Source organism: Meleagris gallopavo, chromosome 2, assembly GCF_905368555.1.
Source record: "Meleagris gallopavo chromosome 2, MGAL_WU_HG_1.1, whole genome shotgun sequence".
In the NCBI taxonomy this organism is placed as follows: domain Eukaryota; kingdom Metazoa; phylum Chordata; class Aves; order Galliformes; family Phasianidae; genus Meleagris; species Meleagris gallopavo.
In genome coordinates, this window is record NC_139405.1 from 25,324,548 (window position 1) to 25,347,088 (window position 22,541).

The window sequence follows — 22,541 nt, forward strand, 5'->3', positions numbered from 1 at the left end:
TAGCAATTTTGCACCAAGTTCATTAGATGTGAGGCTCATATAAATTCTAGCAAGGCCCTGACACTACTAGAGCAAACAAACAAGTTCATTCCGTCCCTTCAGGCTACCGTATATTACAGCTAGAAACTTCCATATCCACAGATGTGGATTCCCACAGCACAAGAGACATGAAAAACAGAGCAGAGCCATGACAGCATGTACTCCACCAGGTTTCATCTTGTGCTGCCATGTACTGGGAACAGGAGGAATGTGAGAAGGGGGAAGCAAGAATATAATCACTCAAAATGCAGCGTATCTTGACTTCAGCCCTGTTACTCCAAGCAGCTATTGCTCAGAATCTTAGCTGATGGGAAGCAATGCTATTCCAAAAACAGTCACAAATGAAATTGATCTATTTCTCCATGAACCAGTGTCTTTCAAATAATATCTTGCTGACTTATTCAAGAGTCAGTAATTCCAGCAGAGCCTCCTACTCAGCAAATTAAATCAACAAACAGTAACAGTCTGATAGATCCAATCTAACTTTGGTTACACGTGCTTTTTCTTCCACTGTAATTTTTTAATGTATATTTTAAGAAGATATTTTGTATACTGTTTACTTCCAAGCTATTAATATGAATACAGTATAATCTCATCTGCCCTAAAACCATGAAAAAAACATAGAGTGTACCCACAGAAATTTTAAAGAAATATGCTCTCTACTTGGGTGCTTTATTTGGGTTTTATTTGCACATATTCAGTATAAGTAAAGTTTAACTAGGCTATTTTCCATACCCACATAGGCAATATTTTCCACAGAAAGGTTCTCATTGGCTTTAGATGCACGCACAATCTATTTACTTGCATGGTATACATATAATGATCAAGTTTGTATCTACTTCAGCCAAATCTAAATGTTTTCACTTGTGCTTCTTTTGCAAACCATTTTCTCCTGAATAAGTTGTTCCAAGTTTATACTATCACTTTTATGAATTTTATGATGCAACAGATTTCCTCATTTGACCAGATATTGACGGCAGCCTCAAATTGAGATAAATATTTCAAGCACTCCAAATGTTAGGAAAGTTTACAGCAAGGTTTTATTTTGGTTGTTTTCTCAAGTATGGGATGAATCTGGATTTCAATTCTATTTTTTTTTTTTATTTATCACTCCAAACTTCAGCAGAATTTGAGTAAAACTTCTTTGTTTAGTCAGTTCATCTATTGGACACCAGCTTCTTAATTGCCACAGAGGGTTTAAAATTCTCAAATATGAGAATAGGAAAAATATGAAACAGTACAAGCCAGAAACTCATTTCCCACTTACTTTTGGATCCCTCCCACTGAAGACTTTCTCAGGCTATTTCTAATGGAACTATTGTAAACATGCTCTTCTGCCTGGATTTTCAGATGGAAAATGTGACGACGCTGTAAACTGCAAAACAACACAGTTGAGTGAGGACACCTCTGCACTGGGCAGATTCCCAAAGAAATGTCATCTGCACATATGCCCCACAATCTTAGAGAAATGTCCTCCCATGCTTGAGAAACGTTTTGGTTTGGAGGCACCCCTCTGATGTTATGGCCGTCTTCAAAGTGGAGCATCAGAGTAAAATGAGCATTTTCTCAGAGGAACACATAAGACCAGGAAGTTTTTCTATGTAGGGATATTCCCAAACAACATAAAAATCTTCAAAGAGGAAACACTGTGTGATATGAACTCCAGAGAAAAAGGAGGCGGCATACACATACATATACACAATGTGAAAGCTGTCAGGGAAAACATGCTGTCCTTGGTAATGAGAAGGGGTTTGTTTTGAAGAAGCCACCCCCTGCTGAGGCAGTAAGTATGCATGTATGATTACTGAGATGCCTAATTAAATTCTCCTTATCTGAATGCCATCTGAACTTAACAAAGCAGATAATAAGTTCCAGAAACAGATACCATGTGGGGGGCCAAATAATTTTGGATCTTGAAATTAGAGATGTGTAGGTAATAGAGAACATGATTTTGCTCTACTCCCACAGTCTGCACCTGAACTGTTCTTTCCATCAGAAAAATCATGGAGCTAAAATGAAATTAAATGCCTGCAGGATCAACTCCAGTTTTGTGGAAAGACTGTAAGCTACTTTCTAACTCGTCTTAAATAAGTGGATTTCATCCAGATTTATACAAAGACAAGTGGGAGTAATATTACATTCTTGCACTGATTAAACATCAACTGCAAAGAATCAGAATACCAGTGAATTTTGATTATTTTTCAGAAATATATCTAGGCTGCAAATTAATTGCATCATATGTGAAGATGCTCCAGAGATGTTTCTGCAAGGAGTTAACTTGTCTGTGAAAAAGCTATTCACAGGGGCATAACATGGCACAGATGCCCCAGAAATACAATCTCCTCCATATAGTCTGAATATTGTTTTGTTTAATCCTGGAGCCTCAAAAGAACTCTGTGTAGAAGTCATCGAGTCTTCCACACTCACCACTGAATTTTGGAAGTCTGGAGAACATTGTACTTTCTATGTTTCCAAATAAGTTAACTGAATCATCTGTTCAAGACAAATTACAGCATGTGAGGTATGATCACAAATTCACAGGAGCTTTTAGAAAGGAAATGATTTTAGAAAGGAAAAGTAGAAATTATCTTCTGACCAATTCAACATGAAATTCAGTTTTTGGAATCTTTGAGTTGGTTTGGTTAATAGAATGTAGAAATGGGGACCGGATGTCAGCTCATCTATTAGCCTGAAATGTTAGAACTGGAGATAAGTTTTGGGAGGACCTTTCCTGGAGGCAAGAGCAGCCCATAGTAGCATCAGGACTGTGAGGGCTGGTTGAGCCTATACAGATAAACAGTCCCTCGCCCTAGACATACACTTTCTATTCTGCAACAGCTTGTCCCGTGTAATCTTAGCAGTGCTGACTTCATACCAGCACATATATCAGTAGCTGTGCGATTATGTGAAGAATTCAACAGTCTTGCAAAATCATGCACAAACTTCCACCCTTGCTAAACTTACCTGCTCAAAGCTGGGTCAGGAATACTTGTAAGTTCTGAAACACAATTGACAACAGCTTCAGTAAGCCTTGGAGCAAAAAATAGAGATAATATTATGTTACATGTGTCTAATATACATTATATACATGTGTATAATATACATAATATACATTTTATATATGGTATATATCATAGGACATATATTACAATTAATGCACGCAACATTATTGGATTGATACTATATATAAACAATAATAATAATAATCTATGTATTATTATATAAATCTGTTATGAGCAATTAATTTCATTACCAAACCAGAAGTTAACTCTCTCTCTATTACTATGTTGCAGTGATGAATGTAAAGGAATGATACTATAAAACAAAAATAATATCATTAGTGTTGAAGCATTGTGAGCATGTTACTGTGCAGACAGTATAAAATAATATACAACAGGAAAATAGTTTTCTATGAAAGTTAGTTTTGTCTATGAAGGCTAGTTTAACAAATCACCAATTGTCTTGTAATTCTAATGATACTGCAGAAGGTTGTGAAGAATAGACTTAGCCATAAGAAATTTCTATGTTGAAGGTAAAATCCTAAGAAAAAAGGTTTGCATGCACAACCACAGTGAAAAGTCTTGGTCAAGAGTGGTTCATAATTCCTTACAGATTTCCTTTGTATTCTGCCAAAGTTGGCTTCAAAGATTTCATAGAAATTGTGGTCGGAAGGGACTTGAAGATCATTCAGTCAAACTTCCTGGTACACCAGTAGCCACTAACTAAATTCCTTATAACCACCTGAAGAATTTGGATGTAGCAAGTACTACAAGAATCCAGAAGACTAGAAATATTCAACATTAGAACAATTTAAATATTAGAAAAACTGCAGACAGATGCTTTTAGGTCTGAGGAATTTTAGATGAGTTATTAATAAAAGACTGGAATGGCCTGATGTGGTTCGATAAAGAATTAAGGATTAAAATAAAGCTAACATTAGTTATTATGGCCTCATGGAGATTTGGCCCCATCACAAGAAGTTATTTCTTTTCCCTTTCTTTACAAATTTATTTCTACTTGAGGGTTGCTATAGTATATTTTGACTTCTCCAAGGTATTTGATTTAGGGCCATTTGACATCAGCATTAGAAAGCACAGATTACGTACATTAAAAACAGGATTGTAGATATATCTGAAGTGTGGTAGATTATAGGGAATTATTAATTAAATATAAAATCTAGAGAGGGACTGTCTCTTGATTCAGTGCTATTTGGTGTCTATATGAGAGGTTTGAACACTATCATAGAGTCCTTGCTGTTAAAATCAGTGTTTAGAGATCTATGAAGCAAAAAATATTGAGAAATAAAAACTACTGTAACCGGGTGTTGTGGAGTACTTCATTAAACGGTCATGATCTGACAGGATGTACTTTAATACCTCAAAATGGCAGGTATATAAAGGAGAGAATGAGTAATACAGTCTCTTCTTAGGAGATGAGAGATTTTATCCTGGAAATCAAGAACTCCAAGGAGGATTTTGGGGTCATTGTGGATAATTGCCTCCACAGGCAGTTGCAGGGCAAACTGTGACAGAAAAAGTTAATGTAATCCTTGAGCAATAAAAAAGAAAAGTATCAAGGACAGATAGGAAGGGTTTCTGCAACGTGTGAAGGGGTTCCCTGGGAGGTGTTAATCTCCACTGCACAGTGAGAGAGAGCTTGAAATTCTGACACTCTTGTCAACTTGAGGACAGAGGATGCTGTAGAGTGTTTCAGAGCATCTACCCCAAAAAGACAAACTCCAAGCCCAGGCTACATGGTGATTCTGCCCCTGGGACCAGTAGAGGAACTTATCTGTATCACTCTGGGAGCCTATGCCTACCTGCAGATCAACCTATGTGACCCATGTAGGCTAAAAAAGGCTTCCCAGTAAAGACTTCATTCACCCCACAACACTGTAAACACAGGCTCTAAAAGCAGTTGTAGTTTACAAATGTAGAATAGATTTTTCTGGTCATTTTGATTTTGGAAATCTTTTAATTACATTAAATTGTAATTAGTTTCCTTAGCAGGTACGTGATCTCATATTTATTCTCAGCACAAGAGCTACTCTTTTTTCCTTTTTTCCTTTTTTTTTTTTTTTTTTGGAATAAGAACTATTATATACCATACCTGATAGGAATTAAAAGTAATATCATAACAAATAGACATCTGTTGGAAAAGAAGACTTATAAATCATTTGAGACATGTGCAGTCCAGGCCTCTTTGCTCTCAAAGCTTCATTGGAAAAACATGTAGAAAGAACCAGCCAATATTTTAAAAGCAACAGGAAAAAAATCTGTACATCATTTGATTCTTTTTCTGCAACAGCATCTTTACTTGCATGTGACCAGATTATTTATAAAAAATCTGGCAATATACAGCTTTAAAAACTGGCTTTTCAAGAATTCATTGTTTTGTCATGTGTACACACAGACGTGCATTTTACTTGTTGGAAAAATGCCCTCAGCTCCAGCAAATAACATTTACACAAACCATGGAAAGCCAGAATTCCATATCTAGTGCTAATGATGTCTAGCATCTAACAAAAAGCCTAAGAAGGAACTTTAACATGTACTATTAATACCATGTATTTTAGATAGATATTGAGCACCCAGCTCCAGTGTGATGAATGTACACATAAACCTCAAAATTAGTCTTAAAAGCATATAAACCACTTCAGTTGTTAAGATTTTCTAAAACCCACGTGTGTGGGTAATATCACTAAAAGCAGGTATGTTGGATAAAAATGAATGATGTTCCTTTCCCAGTATAAACCCAGGAGTTCATCTTCCAGTGTTGTTTATAAATAGAAGAGAGTCAATTTGCTTAGGATCTGCAGGACATTTCAGTACTCCATTTAGATAATGACAACATTTTTAACACAGCTATCACTCATTAGGTCAAGAGGTTGTGATTAATCAAGGACTGTTTTGGTTTAGTCTGATAGACATCTAGTCTCTTTAGTTTACAGTTGAATGAAGATGGCTTCAACAGTTTACAGAATGAGCTGCAATGATACATTAGACTGAAATTGAGATGGAAGAGAGACGTGTGATCTATTTTAACCATTCCATTTGCATTACAATGTGCTGTGTGTGAATTAGTCTAGGCATTGCTAGAGTAAATAAAAAATCTGCTGGGAATGTGTGAGCGCATTACACAACAGGAATGCACTGGCAGGTTATGGCTAGAAGTCTGCTGAGTGTTACCAGGAAATATTGTTGGTGTTTGGACTAAAAGAGGAGAGTTTTTTGTTTTAATAACTGACTGGCTGGTTAATGACTGAATGTGAAATGAGAGAATATGAGTCAGAAAGAGTTATGACAAAAAATCTTAAGTGAACTTCTGTTTCCATAGCACTTTGGGTCCTGCATCCACACCAAAGCAGTATAGGTCTCTTTACACAAACTGCAGAATGAACATTCACACTTTGGACGACTGATGAAAACAGAATAAATTCCCGAACACTTGACTCAGAATAGTTTCTTATGGTACTGTTGAATCTGAAGGTCATTCTTTAAGGTTATCTTAGAAGCATTTTCCTTTCATCAAGTGCCAAGCCAGTTTACCATGCTATCAGAGGGGTCTTTCCTCTAGAGAAAACTCTCAGAAATCCAAAGGAGTATATTGTGGGGAAACAGTGGGTGCTCAGTAGGAAATGAGAATGCATTCTCAGCTATCCACCTTATCTGTTAGTATATATCTTGCACCTACAGCCCATAGTCATGTTTGCAATCAACAGTTAGCACTTCTGAGTAACAGCTTCATAAATCTTGATGACAGAGCCCACGTCCCATGAACTTTTTTTATTGTTCACTCCTGTGTAAATCAAGTAAATTAACCCATATTAAGTGCAAAAGCAGTGAAAAGGTATTAAAAATATTATATACTACTATATAGTTTTCAACTTTTCCTATTCATAACATTAGTACATTGCTGTAATTCCTTCTAATAAAGTAGGTGAATTTTTTAAAATAATTTTTCTCCTGTAATGGATGCATTTTGGAGGATGCAGCCTAATGAGATACTGTTGACTTCTTGTTCCTTTTCTCCTGATCACATACACATAGAAAGAAGCACACAAACATGTCTGCTTATGTGCTTTCTGTCAGATGCTGATAAATCTAATGCAAAATGGCACCTCGTGAACAAACAGAAATCCCTCAAAAGTTTCTATAAAAACAAATCCTGTTAATTTCAGCCTTCCTCTTTGTCTACATCTAATTATTTTGTACGCTTTTTCTAATACTACAAACGAACAAAAAAGATGAATGGTCATAAAATACACATTGGGACCAATACACATTGACCACCAATATTGTTATTGACTGAAGACAGCTGAGAAAATACAGTAAGGATATGTTGCTGTAACTAGCATTACAAATTTCCCTGATTCTAATTAGAGAATATGCACTGCTGTATAGTTAGGTAATGATTTAAGCACTACTTGCATTCTTGCCAAAAAGTTAGCACTGATGAAGAAAGTCCTGTAGGCTCTGGTGATCCAGCACCACCCACAGACCCCTCCAGATTGAAACACCTTCCTGAGGCAGGGAATTCCTCTTTGTGACATTCGCCTTCTCACTCTCCTTTGTGTTGTCTCAGGGGACACACTTGTCCTGCTTTTGGCATGACTCAACTTCTTGTTGAGTCGACCTTTGCCCTTTTAAATGAAAGGGTTTCATGCCCTGGAAACGCTCTTTCACTGACTTCCACTGAACTAGAACGTTATTCTCCTACAGGAACACCAAAGAAACACGGCAAAATACCTGCTTTAATTATTGGAAAAATAATATACTTTGGGAGAAGGAAATACTGGACAGACTGAAGGCTCCTAAGCAGGATACATCAAAGGATGCATTACACATAGCTGGAGAACTAATGCCCATTTATCTAATGACCTAATTAATGTTTTTATAATTTATAATGCTATTAGAGAGATTTTAGTGAGAACAATACTTTCAGATAAAACCACAAATTATAATCATTAGGAAGCTGTCTCTCCTGATCCTATGAATAAAAAACATATTCTAAATAATCTTTGAGCAGTTAGTGTTATGCCAAGAAGACAGGAGATTATTTTCCTCCTGATTTTCAAAAGAAACCTCTGGAGACCTTAAAAAAAAATGTCTACAAGAACTGCAATGTTTCCTGAACTAATGCACAGGGAAAAAAACAAATAAGTGCAATTCTTTAAACAACGAAAAAAAAGGATTTGCACATGAAAAAGGAACTTTCGTACAAAAAGTGCATGAAAAGGAAACAGGCTGCTAAGAAGATTAAGCAACTTATGCAGAGCAATATTTCCCAACTTATTTCCCTCTAAAACTTGATAAAACCTTGTGAATGGATATGCTGTGACAAAACCCCTAGGGATCTCATCATCTCCTTGTTAATATTGTCACAAATATTTTGGAAAATGAGTGAGTTCCATGCATGAATTAAATGGACATGACTGTGGAATACTGAGGAATAAATATAGGCTTGAAACAACAGATTATTTGAAAGCAATACATTTCTAAATTTGCAGTGGAGACAGGATTCCTCCCAGTACTGTTTGCACTTACAAGAAGGTATGGGGCGATGTAGTTCACACAAAACTGCATTGGTCCCACTGGGGCCCCACCACACCATGACAACCTCTCATTTACTCAAGGCTGGTAGGAAAGCAGGATACAAATACCTCCTTATTAAATCATGCCTCAGTGTATAGAAAAGGAACAGAATTACTGGGAAAACGTTTGGGGACAGACTTTAAAAAATGTGTCAGTATCTTATTCCCCAGTGAGCTAATGATAGTGCACCTTCAAGCACTGACCCTTGGCTCTGCTGCAAAACATGTGGCTCTTGCTTGTGATGTGATCTGATCATATGTTTCTCAACAGTAAAAATTCTCCTGATTTTGGGGCTGATGTCAAGACTTTCAAGACCCAAACTGACTGACTTCAATGGGCTTCTCAGAGAGGTGGTTGAGCCATTTGTCCCTGGAGGTGTTTAAGGAACGTGTAGATGTGATATTAAGGAACATGGTTTTGTGGACAACATTGGTGGTAGGTGGACAGCTGGACTAGATGATCTTAGAGATATTTTCCAATCTTAATGATTTTGTGATTTGATGAATAGATATACAGGCTTCTTTACTTGAAGTGACTTGGAGTTGAGGTTTGGTCCTTTGGTGGTAAGAAGGCATTGATCCTTTGCTTTAAGCCACACTGCTCTCTAGAGACAACTGGGGGCCTGGAGCAGGACTGCAGGCAGAGGGAAGGGTAAGGCTGGATGTAGAAGTGAAGGAAACAGCCACAACCCCATGCTGGCCCACTCCGGTTGTCCTTCAAGGACAACACGGTGTTTCACTGGGAAAGTGACTTATTGTATCTGCATATCAAAATACAAACATACATCTTAAGGAAGCGCATTAAAATCTCTGACCTGAAATTCCTGACAACAGGTCAAAAATTTTGAGGTTTTTATTTTAAAATTCTTCATGGTACTTTTCCCTGACATGCTGTTTGTGCAGTGTTCTGCCTTATAAACACAGGGCTGAACTAAATTACTGGCAGTATCGCTAAAACTCTCTAAGTGAAACTCAGAAAGCCATTTGCAAATATAAGGAAATTAATCTTCATATCAACAATAGCATGGTATTTTCTTCACATTTTTAAGGAGAGTGAAATTAAATTAGAAAGATTATGTTATGTTTCTGCCTGGCATTAGAGAGAAGTCTCCCCACTTAATTTGTGCACGATGATACACTACATCCAGTTTATCACATGGTCTCCACAGTGATCATCTCCTGCATTCTTGCCAACCAAAGAAGGAAAACCACACTCATGAACCTGTGTGATTACTCTGTGAAGTGTGACCTTTCTCACTGTGCAGCACGTCATTAAAGTCAAAAGGGCACAGACAGAGCAGTTCATATAGGGTAATTTGCAGATGAAGATGGCACTGGGAATACCATGAGAATTAGAAGGAGACTTAGCAGTTAGGATATCAGCTAAAATAAACCAGATTAAGTAACTGAGTTTGCACTCACTGAGATTTTTACCTTATGAGGTACCCTCCCTCCTTGGATCTTCTACAAGAAGCAGTAATAGAGTAGGATTTCATTTAATTTAGTTAAATACTATTGCTTGACAGAAAGAACTGTGATTTCTAAGGAAGGGATTAAAGCTGGTGGATCTGGTGCAAACTGGTGATCTTATAGGGCTGTAGCTAGTCTTATGCTGAGGTGTTCTTATTACATCTGACAATCATAGAATATACCCCTTGTATGAAAACTAACTGGCCATCCATCTCTCTGTCTACTTACTATTACGTTCTCCAGATAAAAATTATGCAACAATGGAAAAACTAAAACAGCATTCAAAACTTTGTATTTGATGCACATCACCTAATTAACTTCTCCTTGAGCTTGGGTAAAAATGTAGTAAGTGGAGAAATACCCATAGTTTACAGACCTGCAAAATTATGCTCATGGTCATACCCAGAGTTGTACAGGAGTGTATTTTGATTCAGGGAGGACCTGTCAAAAAATATTATTTGGGAAGGGGAGATAAGAGAAGAGAAGGAGAGGGAAAAGAAGGGGGAAGAAGACAAGGCAAAGTGAGGTAAGGCAGGGGAAAGGTGTTTCTAACTCAACATTTTTCTGTCTGCGCTAACATAATTGGCCATCTACTGGACAAAATATTACTTTACTGTCTTAATAACTTGTCTGTTCAAAAAAATCTTCTCATGCTGCAACTTAGCTTCAGCCTGTTAAGTTTTTTCTTATTAATAGCAATAACATGAAAATTAACCCCCCATAATTCCTCTCAACAGACTTAAGTGACCTAAAATATACAGCCTGCCTTGGAATTCTGGTAACCTTGTTGGTTTCAGATGAATATTATTTGTGCATCTACATGGAAATTTTTTGGTAGACAGTATTAGGATTTTGTACTGTTCATGTATAAACTTGTATTTCAGGGCTCTGCTTTCATTTTGAATAAAAAGCCTTCTTACCTTATAAGCTGTCAATTTCATACATGGGCTTGGTTTAGCAGCAAGCATTCCCAGGTGAATTTAAATTTTATTCCTCGTAATACTCAAATATATACTAGTGAGTGGATGCTAGTGAGATGTCTTGCTGTTGAAAGCAAAAAGTAGAATTAGATTGAAGATACTGATGAGCTTTGTTTTTTTCTGTGTTCTTTGACAGAACAGTTTTGAAAAAAAACAATTTAGAACATAAAATAACACAAGAAAAAAAAACACCTGGTTTTTTCCTCCATGTGAAATCCTAAGGACAGTGCCTCAGCCCCTGAGGCAGCTCCCTGGTGCTGTACCAATATTCAGAACCAAACTCCATGGCTTCTGGGGAAATGCGTCATTCCACTTCCAGTTAATTGAATGGAGGGATGTGTGACAAGGCACTGCAAGTCTCAGGGGAGTGATTGCACTCAGGGGTTCTGTATGTTTATCTAGAAGTGTAAACCAGGGACTGGAGGTGGGAAAGTCGGATGTGTCCATGCATGCTTTTCTGATGCACCTGCTTTCTGCTGAGAGTCACAAAATCAGAACAGAGAGTGTAAAAATGTTCATCAACAGCTACAAACTGATGAGTTATTTCACATGTAGTCTTTTTGGGAAATACAGTTTTGAATGCTCACTCAATGACTTAAATACTTTTATATTCACAGAACAAATACTGGGGGTGGGTGGAAGAGAGAAGTGTCAGCTTTTGATTTCTGCTCCTAGGATTACTCTGTTTGAAGTATGAAATTCATTTATGTCTTGGTGTGGGTACCAGGAGCTGGGGTGTCTTCAGTGCCCAGGCTCATCCTTGCTGCTGCCACCTCCTGTCTTCTCTGTGGGAGAAATGCAGCTGCAGAAGGGCTATATTGAGCAGGCCATGCCCTTGATCCAGAAGAATGGCCTTGAGGCGGGTCTGGTCTTCTTCCCTGAGCAGCATGTGGTGGCTGCTGGGATCAGGTGAGTATCCTTTATGAGGAGAGCAGCCATTTTTCATTCCACTGGCCTGTTGAGGCCAGATGCTGCAGTTCTTGCCAGACCTTCCCAGGGCATGAGAGTACGCAGGCTTCTAGTCTGAGCGGGTGGCCAGCTGAGGGCACTGAGCCCTGAATCTGCTGATATTCTGACTTTTGAGCAGCGAGGTTCTGCTCTGGTCATGGGGAAAATGCAAACTCCAGCTGCTGGCAAACATTTCAAGTCAAATGCAGAGGTAATCAGTGCCACCAGCATTAGGAAAGTGCTCAGTGGATGCTTTTATTGCGCTTCTGCCCTTCGATATTCTATGCCAGTCCACTCTCTCCTTTCTCAGCTATCCCTGTTTTTTCATTTCTTCCTAGTGAGAAGAGACTCAATCTTGGTGCAGTCAGGGCTGTGTTGGGCAGGAGTACACCCTTCACATTCCCAGATATGTCTCTATCTGTACTGCACAACCGCACGGGTGGGTCACGCTGCCATATCGTATTGCAAATTCATGTCTAATTTGACCCTGAGGTCTCTGTCAGCATTGCTGCTTTCTAGGATTCTCCCTGCCTTTGAATGTCTGTGTTTCAAATTACATTTCCCTGGGTGTACTGGGTTACATTTTCCCATGAATGTCGCTCTTACTTTCCAGCTCCATATTTTTAATCACCCTACTTCCACTTTTATTACCTCTTGTCTTTGGTAATGCTTGTAGGTCCTTCAATGAATGTGAATAAAGGCTCTGAAAACAGGACTGTCTGTGACTTTCCTCTTTGTAATTAAAATGGTCCGGCATCCTTTCTCTCCCTCTGCGCTTTATTGAAAACATTCAATAAAAAACAGGAACTATCCTCTATGTGACATAAGCTGTCAGTTTGTCCATTTTCCAGCCATTAATATCTCTTCAGCATCACCCTCAGTTTTAGAGTCAGTTTTTAAGCAATCAATAGTGCCAACTGGAATGTATTTGGAGAAAGAGATCTCAGAAGACTATGTGTCAATATCTTAATTGATTTAATATACTAAAAGCCACCTTGTTGTCTTAGGCTACTGATTTTGGGATATTTTGTAAAGGAAATCTCTCATGTGATGAGTCATCTGTTTTCCACAGATTCCCAGCTCAGAGGCAAAATCCCCTAAGGACCAAAGCCTGAAGTAGCAATCAGTTACACAGGCAACAACCAGCTGAACCTGGTCAGAACTGGGCACTGGCTTTAGTGCAATAAAATCTAGCTCACTGATGGCTTTCTTGGGCATTGCCTTGGCTGAGGCTAATTTGTCATTAGGCTTTCTCCTACAGTTTTCTTTACAATTCAACCTGCTTTGGCAGGGGGGTTGGTCTCGATGATCTCTAGAGGTCCCTTCCAACCCCTACAATTCTGTGATTCTGTGATTCTGTGAATTCTGCTTTCACCAACTACTATACTACTGTAATAGTACATCATCAAGGTATTAAATGTGCTTTACTTAGTCTAAGCAGACAATCCCAAAATAATTGCAACACTTCTTTTTTCCCAACTCAGCAGAAGAGGACCTCAAGCTTCCACTCTCCGTTCTTTTAAATTATCAAAATGCTGTGCTACTGAAATTATGATGTAAGGTAAAAAGATTTCCCAGTCATTCCTGTTAAATTCTAAACGCATCTAAGTCAATAGTCTTAAAACAGAGCTATTAAGGCAGCTGTACAGGACAAAACAATAGGGTGGGAAAATCTAAGGTATATTTAACACACCATGATAATAATACTATTATAGTGTTATAATACTAGTATATTACTGTTAGACAAGTAGTGTTCATGAAAGGAATAAGATCTCAATACATTTTCTAGTTTGTATCTTGTGTTCAAGGGTAGCTACAGCAGCCCGCAACAGCCATTTCTTCACCTTCAGTATTTTGTTTGATTTGGATTGAATATTGATCAGCTCTCCCCTAACGAAACCCATTTTTTTCCCCAATCCCTTCAATTCAAATGAATGGACCTGCTCCTTGCTATACTTTCTAGCAAAATGCTTACAAGAAAATTTCAGCATCAATGTAAATAAAAGAGATTAATGTTGAAAAAACAGACAAATAAAAGCACTTCTTAGCAGCAGCTTGTGTGCATGAAGTCCCCATCATAAAAATCCTTTAAAAAGCCATTTTCTCATTACATGAATTCCAAAACCTCTGCTGACTTCTTGTCCATGGCACTGCTCAGTCCCATTGTAAGGATTGCTCCCCTCCAAACACTGGAGCTGGCTGCAGGTTACTGCTGTGCTCTTGCTATCCTGCACAAGTTTTACAACAGCAGCAGGTAGAATCCATGTCAGGCTTCTCTTGGTGTTGAACATAACCAAGACAACCAGCTGTATAATCAGAGCATTGGCAGCCTTATTTATTAATGCATGATCCAGATATTGCAATGCTGAAACCTAATGGCACCAGAGGCCACTGATTATTTTCTGAGTTTCCCAAAAGTCTGATGTTTTGTTCCTAAAGAAAACAATAAAAAATTAAAGAAAAGAAAAAAAAAAAAAAAGAAGAACACATCCTATGTTTCCTTTCCCAGAGGACAGATTTTGTTCTCATTTGCTCTAACCCAAGAATGCCATTGAACCAGCACCAGCAGAACTGTGTCTAGAATCATAACATAGAATTACCCTGTGTTTTAAGGTAGATTCCAACATTGAAACAAGGCAGTGATTGCGTTCTGTCCCTCCCAGTTTAAGCAGTGCTATGCTGGGCTCCACCCAGCATAGTTTTACTGTCTTTGAGGGAAGAATTTCCTTCACCCATTTGAAAAAAAATACCCTGACTTGCTCAAAGTGTTGCCTGTAAGGAGTGTGGCAGCACCAGAAAGAAACCATGGGCTATATTAATCCACGACGACATCTTTTGAAATAAAATTGCAGAAAGTTTTTTCCTCCATCTATATTTCTCATCTCTGTGAAAACCTAGATGTGCTTTAAACATAATCTGTGTGCAAAACGGAGTTAGAATATGAAATATCGCAAATCCAAATCCCTATGCTGAGGGACTCGAGGAGAGAAACTGCTAAATGCTTCTTGTCAGTCTAGAAACGACGCGGCTGCTAAACTCACTCATTTCAGAGATTTATTTTGCTAGAAAGGATTTTAATCTTCACGTTGCAGTTCCTCAGAGGAGGCCAAACCTTCCAAGTGCGGAGTCTGCAGCAGCGGTGAATCAACTATTGTAATACGCTGCCTCTTAAAATACTTCAGGGTAGTCAGGCATTAGGAAGGCTCCTATTTTGTGTGAACTGATCAAATACAGATGTTGCCAAAGAGTTGACCTTATTGACCGTGACTTAACTAGAGATTGAATGGCAGACAGACGGTCAGTAGTAGGGTGAAACCATGTTTTGGCGGTAGGGTGTAAATGTATATACAGTTTACAGGATGTGAATGACACCGAGCAAACATCTGTTCTATTGATAAATACTTGCTTTACTTCCAAAAATTTTTATCCCAGGGAAACCTGGTAAGAATAAATACTGCATGGTTTTGTTAGGCGTTCTGTGTGCACATCGTACTCTTGGAAAACTTGAAATAGAATAATATTAAAAATGGTACTAACTTTTCTCTCTTCCTGTAATATCAGATTTCATATAAAACTCATCAGCTGAGCTGAGTATTAGTCTTGATCAATGGCAGGAAACCAAGGGATCAAATGTTAATAAATCAGAAACAGATACCTCTACTTGAGCAGAAATATATCACTAACCTGAAAAATAGGGCAAATTATTTGACAACATTTTTATGCATATGCCTGGGGAAAAAAAAAAAAAAAATGGAAAAGCTTTTCTTAAGTTCTCTTAAAAACTGAAACAAAGGACAAATATGGAGAAAAAAATAATGAAATAATGAGCATAGAACATGCAATCAAAGGGTCCTAGGGACATCTTTGTTTTTTCTTGGATTGACATAAAGAAACAAAATTAAATGAAACGGCTTTAGCTAACGACACCAATATATTTCTATGGCAAATTAGCCCTGTCACACTGCTGTTTGGTTCTTGGGCAAGGGTAGTGAAATAGCTGGTGAATAGTAGGCCCATTTTAACGTGCTGTTGCCTTTACTCAAACAGTAAAGAGCAGCACCACTATTCCAATTCTGAACTGCGCAGGAACATGATGACCTTGATAGCATGAAAGCACATAAAAGCGCAAAGGCCAGCTTTAACTTTGTTTTTTCTTTTTAAAGTTTTGGTACCAGCTATTTCAGTTCAAAGCTCCTTAAATTCATTTCAGATATACACCCTTGCAGTGTGGTCTTTTCTTTAAATTGAAACTATTTGCTCCTGTGCATAGCCTGCTAAATTTAATTAGAAAATCCTGGTGGACCAGCAGGACAAAATTTCCCTTCCTTCCTATTTTCTCATTCCACAATCTATCACCTAGAGTAATTAGGACCAGCGAGGGATCGTCTTCACTGGATTAACCTTAACTAAATTGCATGCATTCAACATGTGCTCTTTTGATTAACTTGAGCCTTGACTGCTGCCTGTGATACACCCACCTTGTAATTCTACACACTTAATTAATTTCAGATGAACAGCAAGAGGGATAAGTTAAATTCTCCAATTAATAAACTGATATTAGTTAATGCATTTTAGCTTAACTTCTCATTCTTTTCCTGTGCAGGGATAGGAAAAACAGAAAATGAGAGGGAGGTGGAAGCAAGCAAACTTTGCCAGTAAGTTTGCGATGACTTTTCAGGGCTTGATCCTGCAGCCGTCTAGCAGATAATTTTCCCCCTGACAAGGAGAAGATTTTTGGCCACGGAATCAGTCCCTGCATTTAAAGTATTAAATGCAATGGGCAGAAACAGGACTTTTTTTTTCTTTCAAAATGATAAATAGGCATTATTTAAAACCTCCTCACCTTAACTCAGTTTTCCATATGGTTTCACTCATGCATGGGTTTTCCTTGTTATTAAAAAAAAATATTATAATATCACTGGCTGTGGGCCCAATCCTCCAAGCCCTAGTCCCACAAGCATATTTTTCTGCTCTCTATTGTCATGGGGAGCTGCCTAACAGCCTTGTCTTGCATACGTTTGCCCAGATAAGTAACTTTGCTTTTGAATATAGCCCTAGTGAATTCAGTAGTATTTATCAGAGGAGGAGAATTACTTATGTAGAAAAATATTTGCAGGAACAGGCCCTAAAAGTGCTATTGGAAATGCAAAGAAATGTGCACGAAAGACAGGAGGAAAACACTAGTCTAGTTCTTTTTGCCTGTGATTAACTCAGATGCTAACTGTAAAGCAGGGCACTTACTCTCCTTTGAGTGTATTGCACTGAGTACTGAATTTCTCATTTCTAATGTGGAACTCTGATGAAGTTTCTCTTCAGCATCGGTAAGCATGTGGTTTCACTAAAACTGATAGGATTAACATTAAATGCACATTTAAGTATTTTGCTGAAATGGAGATTGGCTGTTCAGCATCTTTCAGAACTGGCTATTGAGTGGGAGCAAAATCAAGCCCACAGAAAACAAAATATTTTCAGTCAGATATGTTTTTTAAATTTATTATGTTACTGTAAAACTGTTCACTGTTTTTCCTCTATAACAATCAATATTCTAACAAATGCTGCAGGAAACAAAAATTACATATACAGCTCTATTTACAGCATCTACAAGTTAGCTATCAGTGCTTGTATTTGTCCAGAGTTTATATTTTCCACTAGAAAGAACAGCAATAAATGGCCTCAGGCAATAAGATGGCCTAGTCTGAATTTTCTTCCTAATTAACCTTTTACTGCTTCACATCATCAAACAGAATTTTAAACACAGCTATTTACTATAAATAAGCTGCTGATGTGATTTATAGCCTTTGCAAAATCATAGGGAAATTTATTGGGTAAGAGCATTAAGATAAAATTTTCAGAACATCAGAACAGTGTATGTGACTTTGTCCCCCTGCAAAAGGTACTTTGGCACTGTAATCAGCTTGGTAATCTCTCAAGTCGTGCTGATACTTAGGACTATTTTATCTCCCAGATGTATTTAAAAAAGAATAATCAGACAAAACAGTTTCCATAGTAAAATCCCATATGAGGAGGAAGGAAGTAGTGACATATAGTCTTTAAGTGAAATTGTCAGCATTTTGGGTCATTTTAAAACCACAAAACATGAATGGATGCAATTCTTGCCAAATTTCCACCGTATTTCCTTCAGTTACATACATTTCCAGCAAACAATATAATAAGCTTACATTTTTAAGGCTCTGTTTACAAACAATTGGAAAGATGCAAGGAATACTTGTGATACAGAACAAACGAGAGAAAGCAGAAAATAAAGATTTAATACTGACTTACCCCACAGCCAGTCAGTATGCAAGATCTTATGGCCGAATACATTGTTTTTATTAGTGTCAAGTGCTTGATTTAAAGTAGGACCTCGTCACCTTACTGAGAGATATTTTTCCTGGGGTATATGCACGTACCTATTTATCTATTGAGTGTGAGTATATATATACACACACCTAGCAGTAGGCCTGGTTAGTGTCAGCTTGACTGGGAGAGGATGTTAGTAATTACTATTTCTCTAAACACTACTTTAGCATAGTTTAGTGTATCAGCTGGCTTCTGCTGCCAGAAGGACCTGTGCTGCCTACTGGAAGTGACTGCAAAGCCAAAAGCCACAATGAAGACCATTCCCATTCTCTGTCCTCTGAACTCAGTGACACTTTGCTTTTGATTCAGTAGAAATGGATTTTGTTTGACTCTTTTCGGGAGTATTTCTGGGTATCCTGGTTCTCAGGGCTATGCCCAGACCTCTGGCACCCATCTGGCCAGTTCTGCTGAGGTTAAGAACAGCAGCACTGCAAGTGCTCCAGCAAGTGATTCTGCTGGAGCTGGGACTGTCTGCAGACCAGCAGAATGGTGCTTTCAAGTGGACTTTCTCTTCTTCCTCTTTATTACTTCTGAACATATTTTCAAGTTAAAAAAAGAAAACTAATGCTAACTAACAGCTGACGTTTCAACATGCTTTACACACGTTTTTTCCTTCTGCAGGCTGCATTTGTGTTGTGTTACAAATGGATGGAATGAGGTTCTCATACAGTGACAAAAAGCAGCCTGCATGTGTTAGTGGTAGAATGAGTCCGCGTTAAGAATAGCTTCTGGTCTTACATTTTATGAGCCCAGTAAATCAAGAGCATGAAAAAAATATATGACATTGCTGTTTCATGCACTGTCTGCTACACAGAAATTTGCAAGGATAGCTGAGAAAAAAATAACGAAAATGTATCTTCCTCTCACCCCATTTATTGTTTTATGGATAGGTCACTTTTTCATCTCTTTTTGCTCTGAGGAGTTCCTTGAGATAACAGTTTTGAAGGTTTTTTTTGGTGGTCTTTATAGTATCTTTCCCATAGAAAGAAAAGGGCATATACTTCACAACACACACCCCTCACTTCTTTATATGCGGTGCTTTTTTAATATAGTCCTTAATTTTTTCTTATGTGCTCAAGAACTTTTTACAGTTTATCACCAACTGGAATGTTATACACATTTAATTTTTACCTTGAAGTGTTCTTACACCAAATCATTAATCTTTATTGTTCAGTTTTGACTACAGTATTACTAAACAGGTTATTAAGTAAAAAGAAATGTAGAGAATGTACAAAAGGCACAGTATTAATCTGATGACAGCTTCCTGGTGGTCCATCATACATAATACTAGCTATTAGGAGTATGTTTCACACTGGCACCATAACACATCTTTCATAGTTGTTAAATTTAATTGTATAAATAGTTGCTGACTTCATTTGGACTGTTTTAAAAAAGTGAATGTATAAAAATTACCCCATGACAAAAATTTGCAGAACATCTTCAGCTACCATGATAGGAGACAACTTCCAGTTTTTGTCAATACTATCTGCAGTAATTAGCTCTGATATTGAGCAAAATTAGTACTTGATCCTTCAAGCATTTGCATGTGAGTAGTCCCACCAGGATCAATCAATATCTTCTGTAGCCATGGAAATATTCGCATGCGTATGGTCAGTTGTAAGTATGGTTTTTCTGAGTTTTTCAGGGGACTGTTTTTCTGACAAGCCATTTTTAGAGCTCAGTCCCACTTTCCATAAATGTTGGCAAAACAAGCCATACTGGTAGCAGTAGGCTTTTGGACAAACTCAAAATAAATTCTGATGGCAGTAAACGTATTTTTCCTTTTAATGCAGTGACTGATCTTAATATTAAACCCTATACTTGACATGAATAACCACCCAGTAGGGTGATACAGAGTATGGGATAACTCAGGCATTAAGTGATTTTTCTGCAGTCTGCATGGTGCTTTCAATATTGACATGCACTCTGCTTACTTCCAGTTGTTGTCTTATAAGCAAATGTAATGATTTGGTTCAGAACAGAGTATTCTTGTATTGAATGAGAGCTGGAAAATGGAATGCCTTTTACACGAGACCATCTCTAAGCTGCAGTGTAGTTGGTACTATTTATTGACTGACTGCCTCTAAAGGTAGAGGAAAGATAAAGCTGCTGCTTTCAATTGTGCAATCACAAATGTAAGAAAGTGAAGCTGTAGAATCTGGATGGAAATTGTTACATTTGATATGCCATGTCAAACAACAATAGCACTTGTGCTAATCACATTTTAGGACACTGCTATCATAGTTGATTTTGTTATAAAATAGAAAACAGTGAACAATAAAATCTTCTGTCCTATGCCAAACTGCACTACTTAATCAACTTGGTTCAAAATCATTCTTGGTTTAGGTAGTAACCCAATGTATTAGTTCCAACAGCTTCTCTACCATTACTAATTGAGAAATAAATATTCAAGCTAAATCAGACTCTTATTAAGGACTCTGCAGTAATGGCAACCTGATATCTACCCAGCTATTTAACATTGTGGCTTGCTTTAAATTTGCCTGTTGCATTCACAGTTAAATAGATCGTAACACAGCTTTCAGACCTCTAATAACTTAGCAGTGAGGAATCCTACCCAGCAGATTCTTCAGTTGTCTGTGATGGGCTGAGACCTTTCAACTCTGTGCTGCTGGGGACTGCATGCTCTAAAAATCCGTCTAAGATATATGAGAACCTCTGAGATCATGTCGTTGGCATCCCATGACCAATACTGGGTTTTACTTCCAGAGCACTCCAATGCTATTTCTCCATCACTTGTCATGTCCTATTCCCTACTTCCCTGGGGGATTTCCCTGCCTGGTCCTTCCCTTTCCCAGAGGGGATCCCCATCCTGCCTGCCTACCCCAAGATGGCACACCTGTCCTTGCCTGACCCACGTGGCTCAGGCTGTGCTGTTCCCAGCTCAGGCAATAAATATACATGTACCATTAATAGTCAGTGGGATGAAGGCTCCAAATCCTTTGCAAATGTCACCTGTAATCTCCAAAGCAGGACAGCATACACAAGTCTGACTACCAAGCAAGGAACAAACTACTGTTTAAATATCATCAAAAAGACACGCTGTGTGGTTGCTCATGAAAATTGAAAGCTAGTGAATTAATCAAGGTAAATCCTAAAGAAGAGTTAGAAATCAGATTTTCTTTAGAAATAACAGGAAAAGTTCTGAAGATCATTGCTTATGCTTTGTAACTGAAAAATGGCTTGTGAGACAACCTAAACCTGTTTGTCTCGTTTCCTAAATAGGTCTTCCAATCTTATAAAAGATTCTACCACTGACAGAAAACCTTGTATACAAAAAAAAAAATGCTTTTTTCTTTTTCCTGTACAGATAATTTCCAAAGTGATTAGACCTTTATGAAATCAATAACAATATTCAAACAAGATTAAGTTTCTAGGATCTTAATTGTCCAAGATACAAGATTAACAAACACTTTATGTTAGCTTCTTTAGCAAACATGCAACTGCAGTATCTCAGCATTATGACTTTATTTGGCATTCTTATTTTCCAGAAGGTTTTTTTCCCTTTTCATTACCATTTCCTATAAACAGATATATTGTAAGTAACATACTTACACTTGAGGAATGTCTTCATTTTTATCCTGGCATTCACATCTGTCCTTGTTTAATGCTCTGCTGGTGGTCTGGCTCCATGGTATGCCCACTGCAATGTTCATCTTAAACAATATTTACATTGATTAGGGCTCCAAGTGCACTAGAGACACTTATTAGAAAATGAACACAATATCCTGGGATAACAGTGAACATCTCTAAATGTTTTCTTTCTGGATCTCTATTAATGCATTGTTTAAGAGTATAAACAATTGACTGTCAAAATGATAGTCTGACAGAGAAAAACATTATGAAAATTTATAACATAAAATGTCTATGTCCAAAATATACAAATGATAAACATGCATGGAAGGGGCACACTGACATTTTTATTCATATTATGATAGTATCTGTTGCAATTCTCAATACTTTCTTTTATGAATATGCACAGTAAGACACTGTTCTTCCACTGAAATTTTGTAGGCATAATAAATATAACATAAAATTGAAATGGGAAAGCATATTTGTGCAAACAAAACTACAGCAATATTAAATAGTTGGGCTTCATCATCTAATATGCTTATGAAGGAAGAAAATTGGGA

General features: G+C 37.6%; 1 protein-coding gene across 13 annotated transcripts in view; it reads right to left on the reverse strand.

Annotated features, from left to right (window-relative positions):
- Positions 1-22,541, reverse strand: part of LOC116216308 (uncharacterized) — a 108,640-nt gene that overhangs the window by 30,040 nt on the left and 56,059 nt on the right. For 12 of the 13 annotated variants that reach the window (XR_014882018.1, XR_014882013.1, XR_014882014.1 and 9 more), the window contains 3 exons: positions 21,964-22,064; positions 3,004-3,069; positions 1,307-1,414 (listed from right to left, as the gene is read on the reverse strand). Coding sequence is in view for 4 of the 13 variants with exons in the window: in XM_085219364.1 (XP_085075490.1) it covers positions 1,307-1,414; positions 3,004-3,069; positions 21,964-22,064 (275 nt within the window). In the remaining 9 variants the exon portion in view is untranslated. Of the gene's footprint in view, positions 1-1,306; positions 1,415-3,003; positions 3,070-21,963; positions 22,533-22,541 lie in introns of those variants that run through there. The other variant, XM_085219365.1, reaches the window with a different exon arrangement.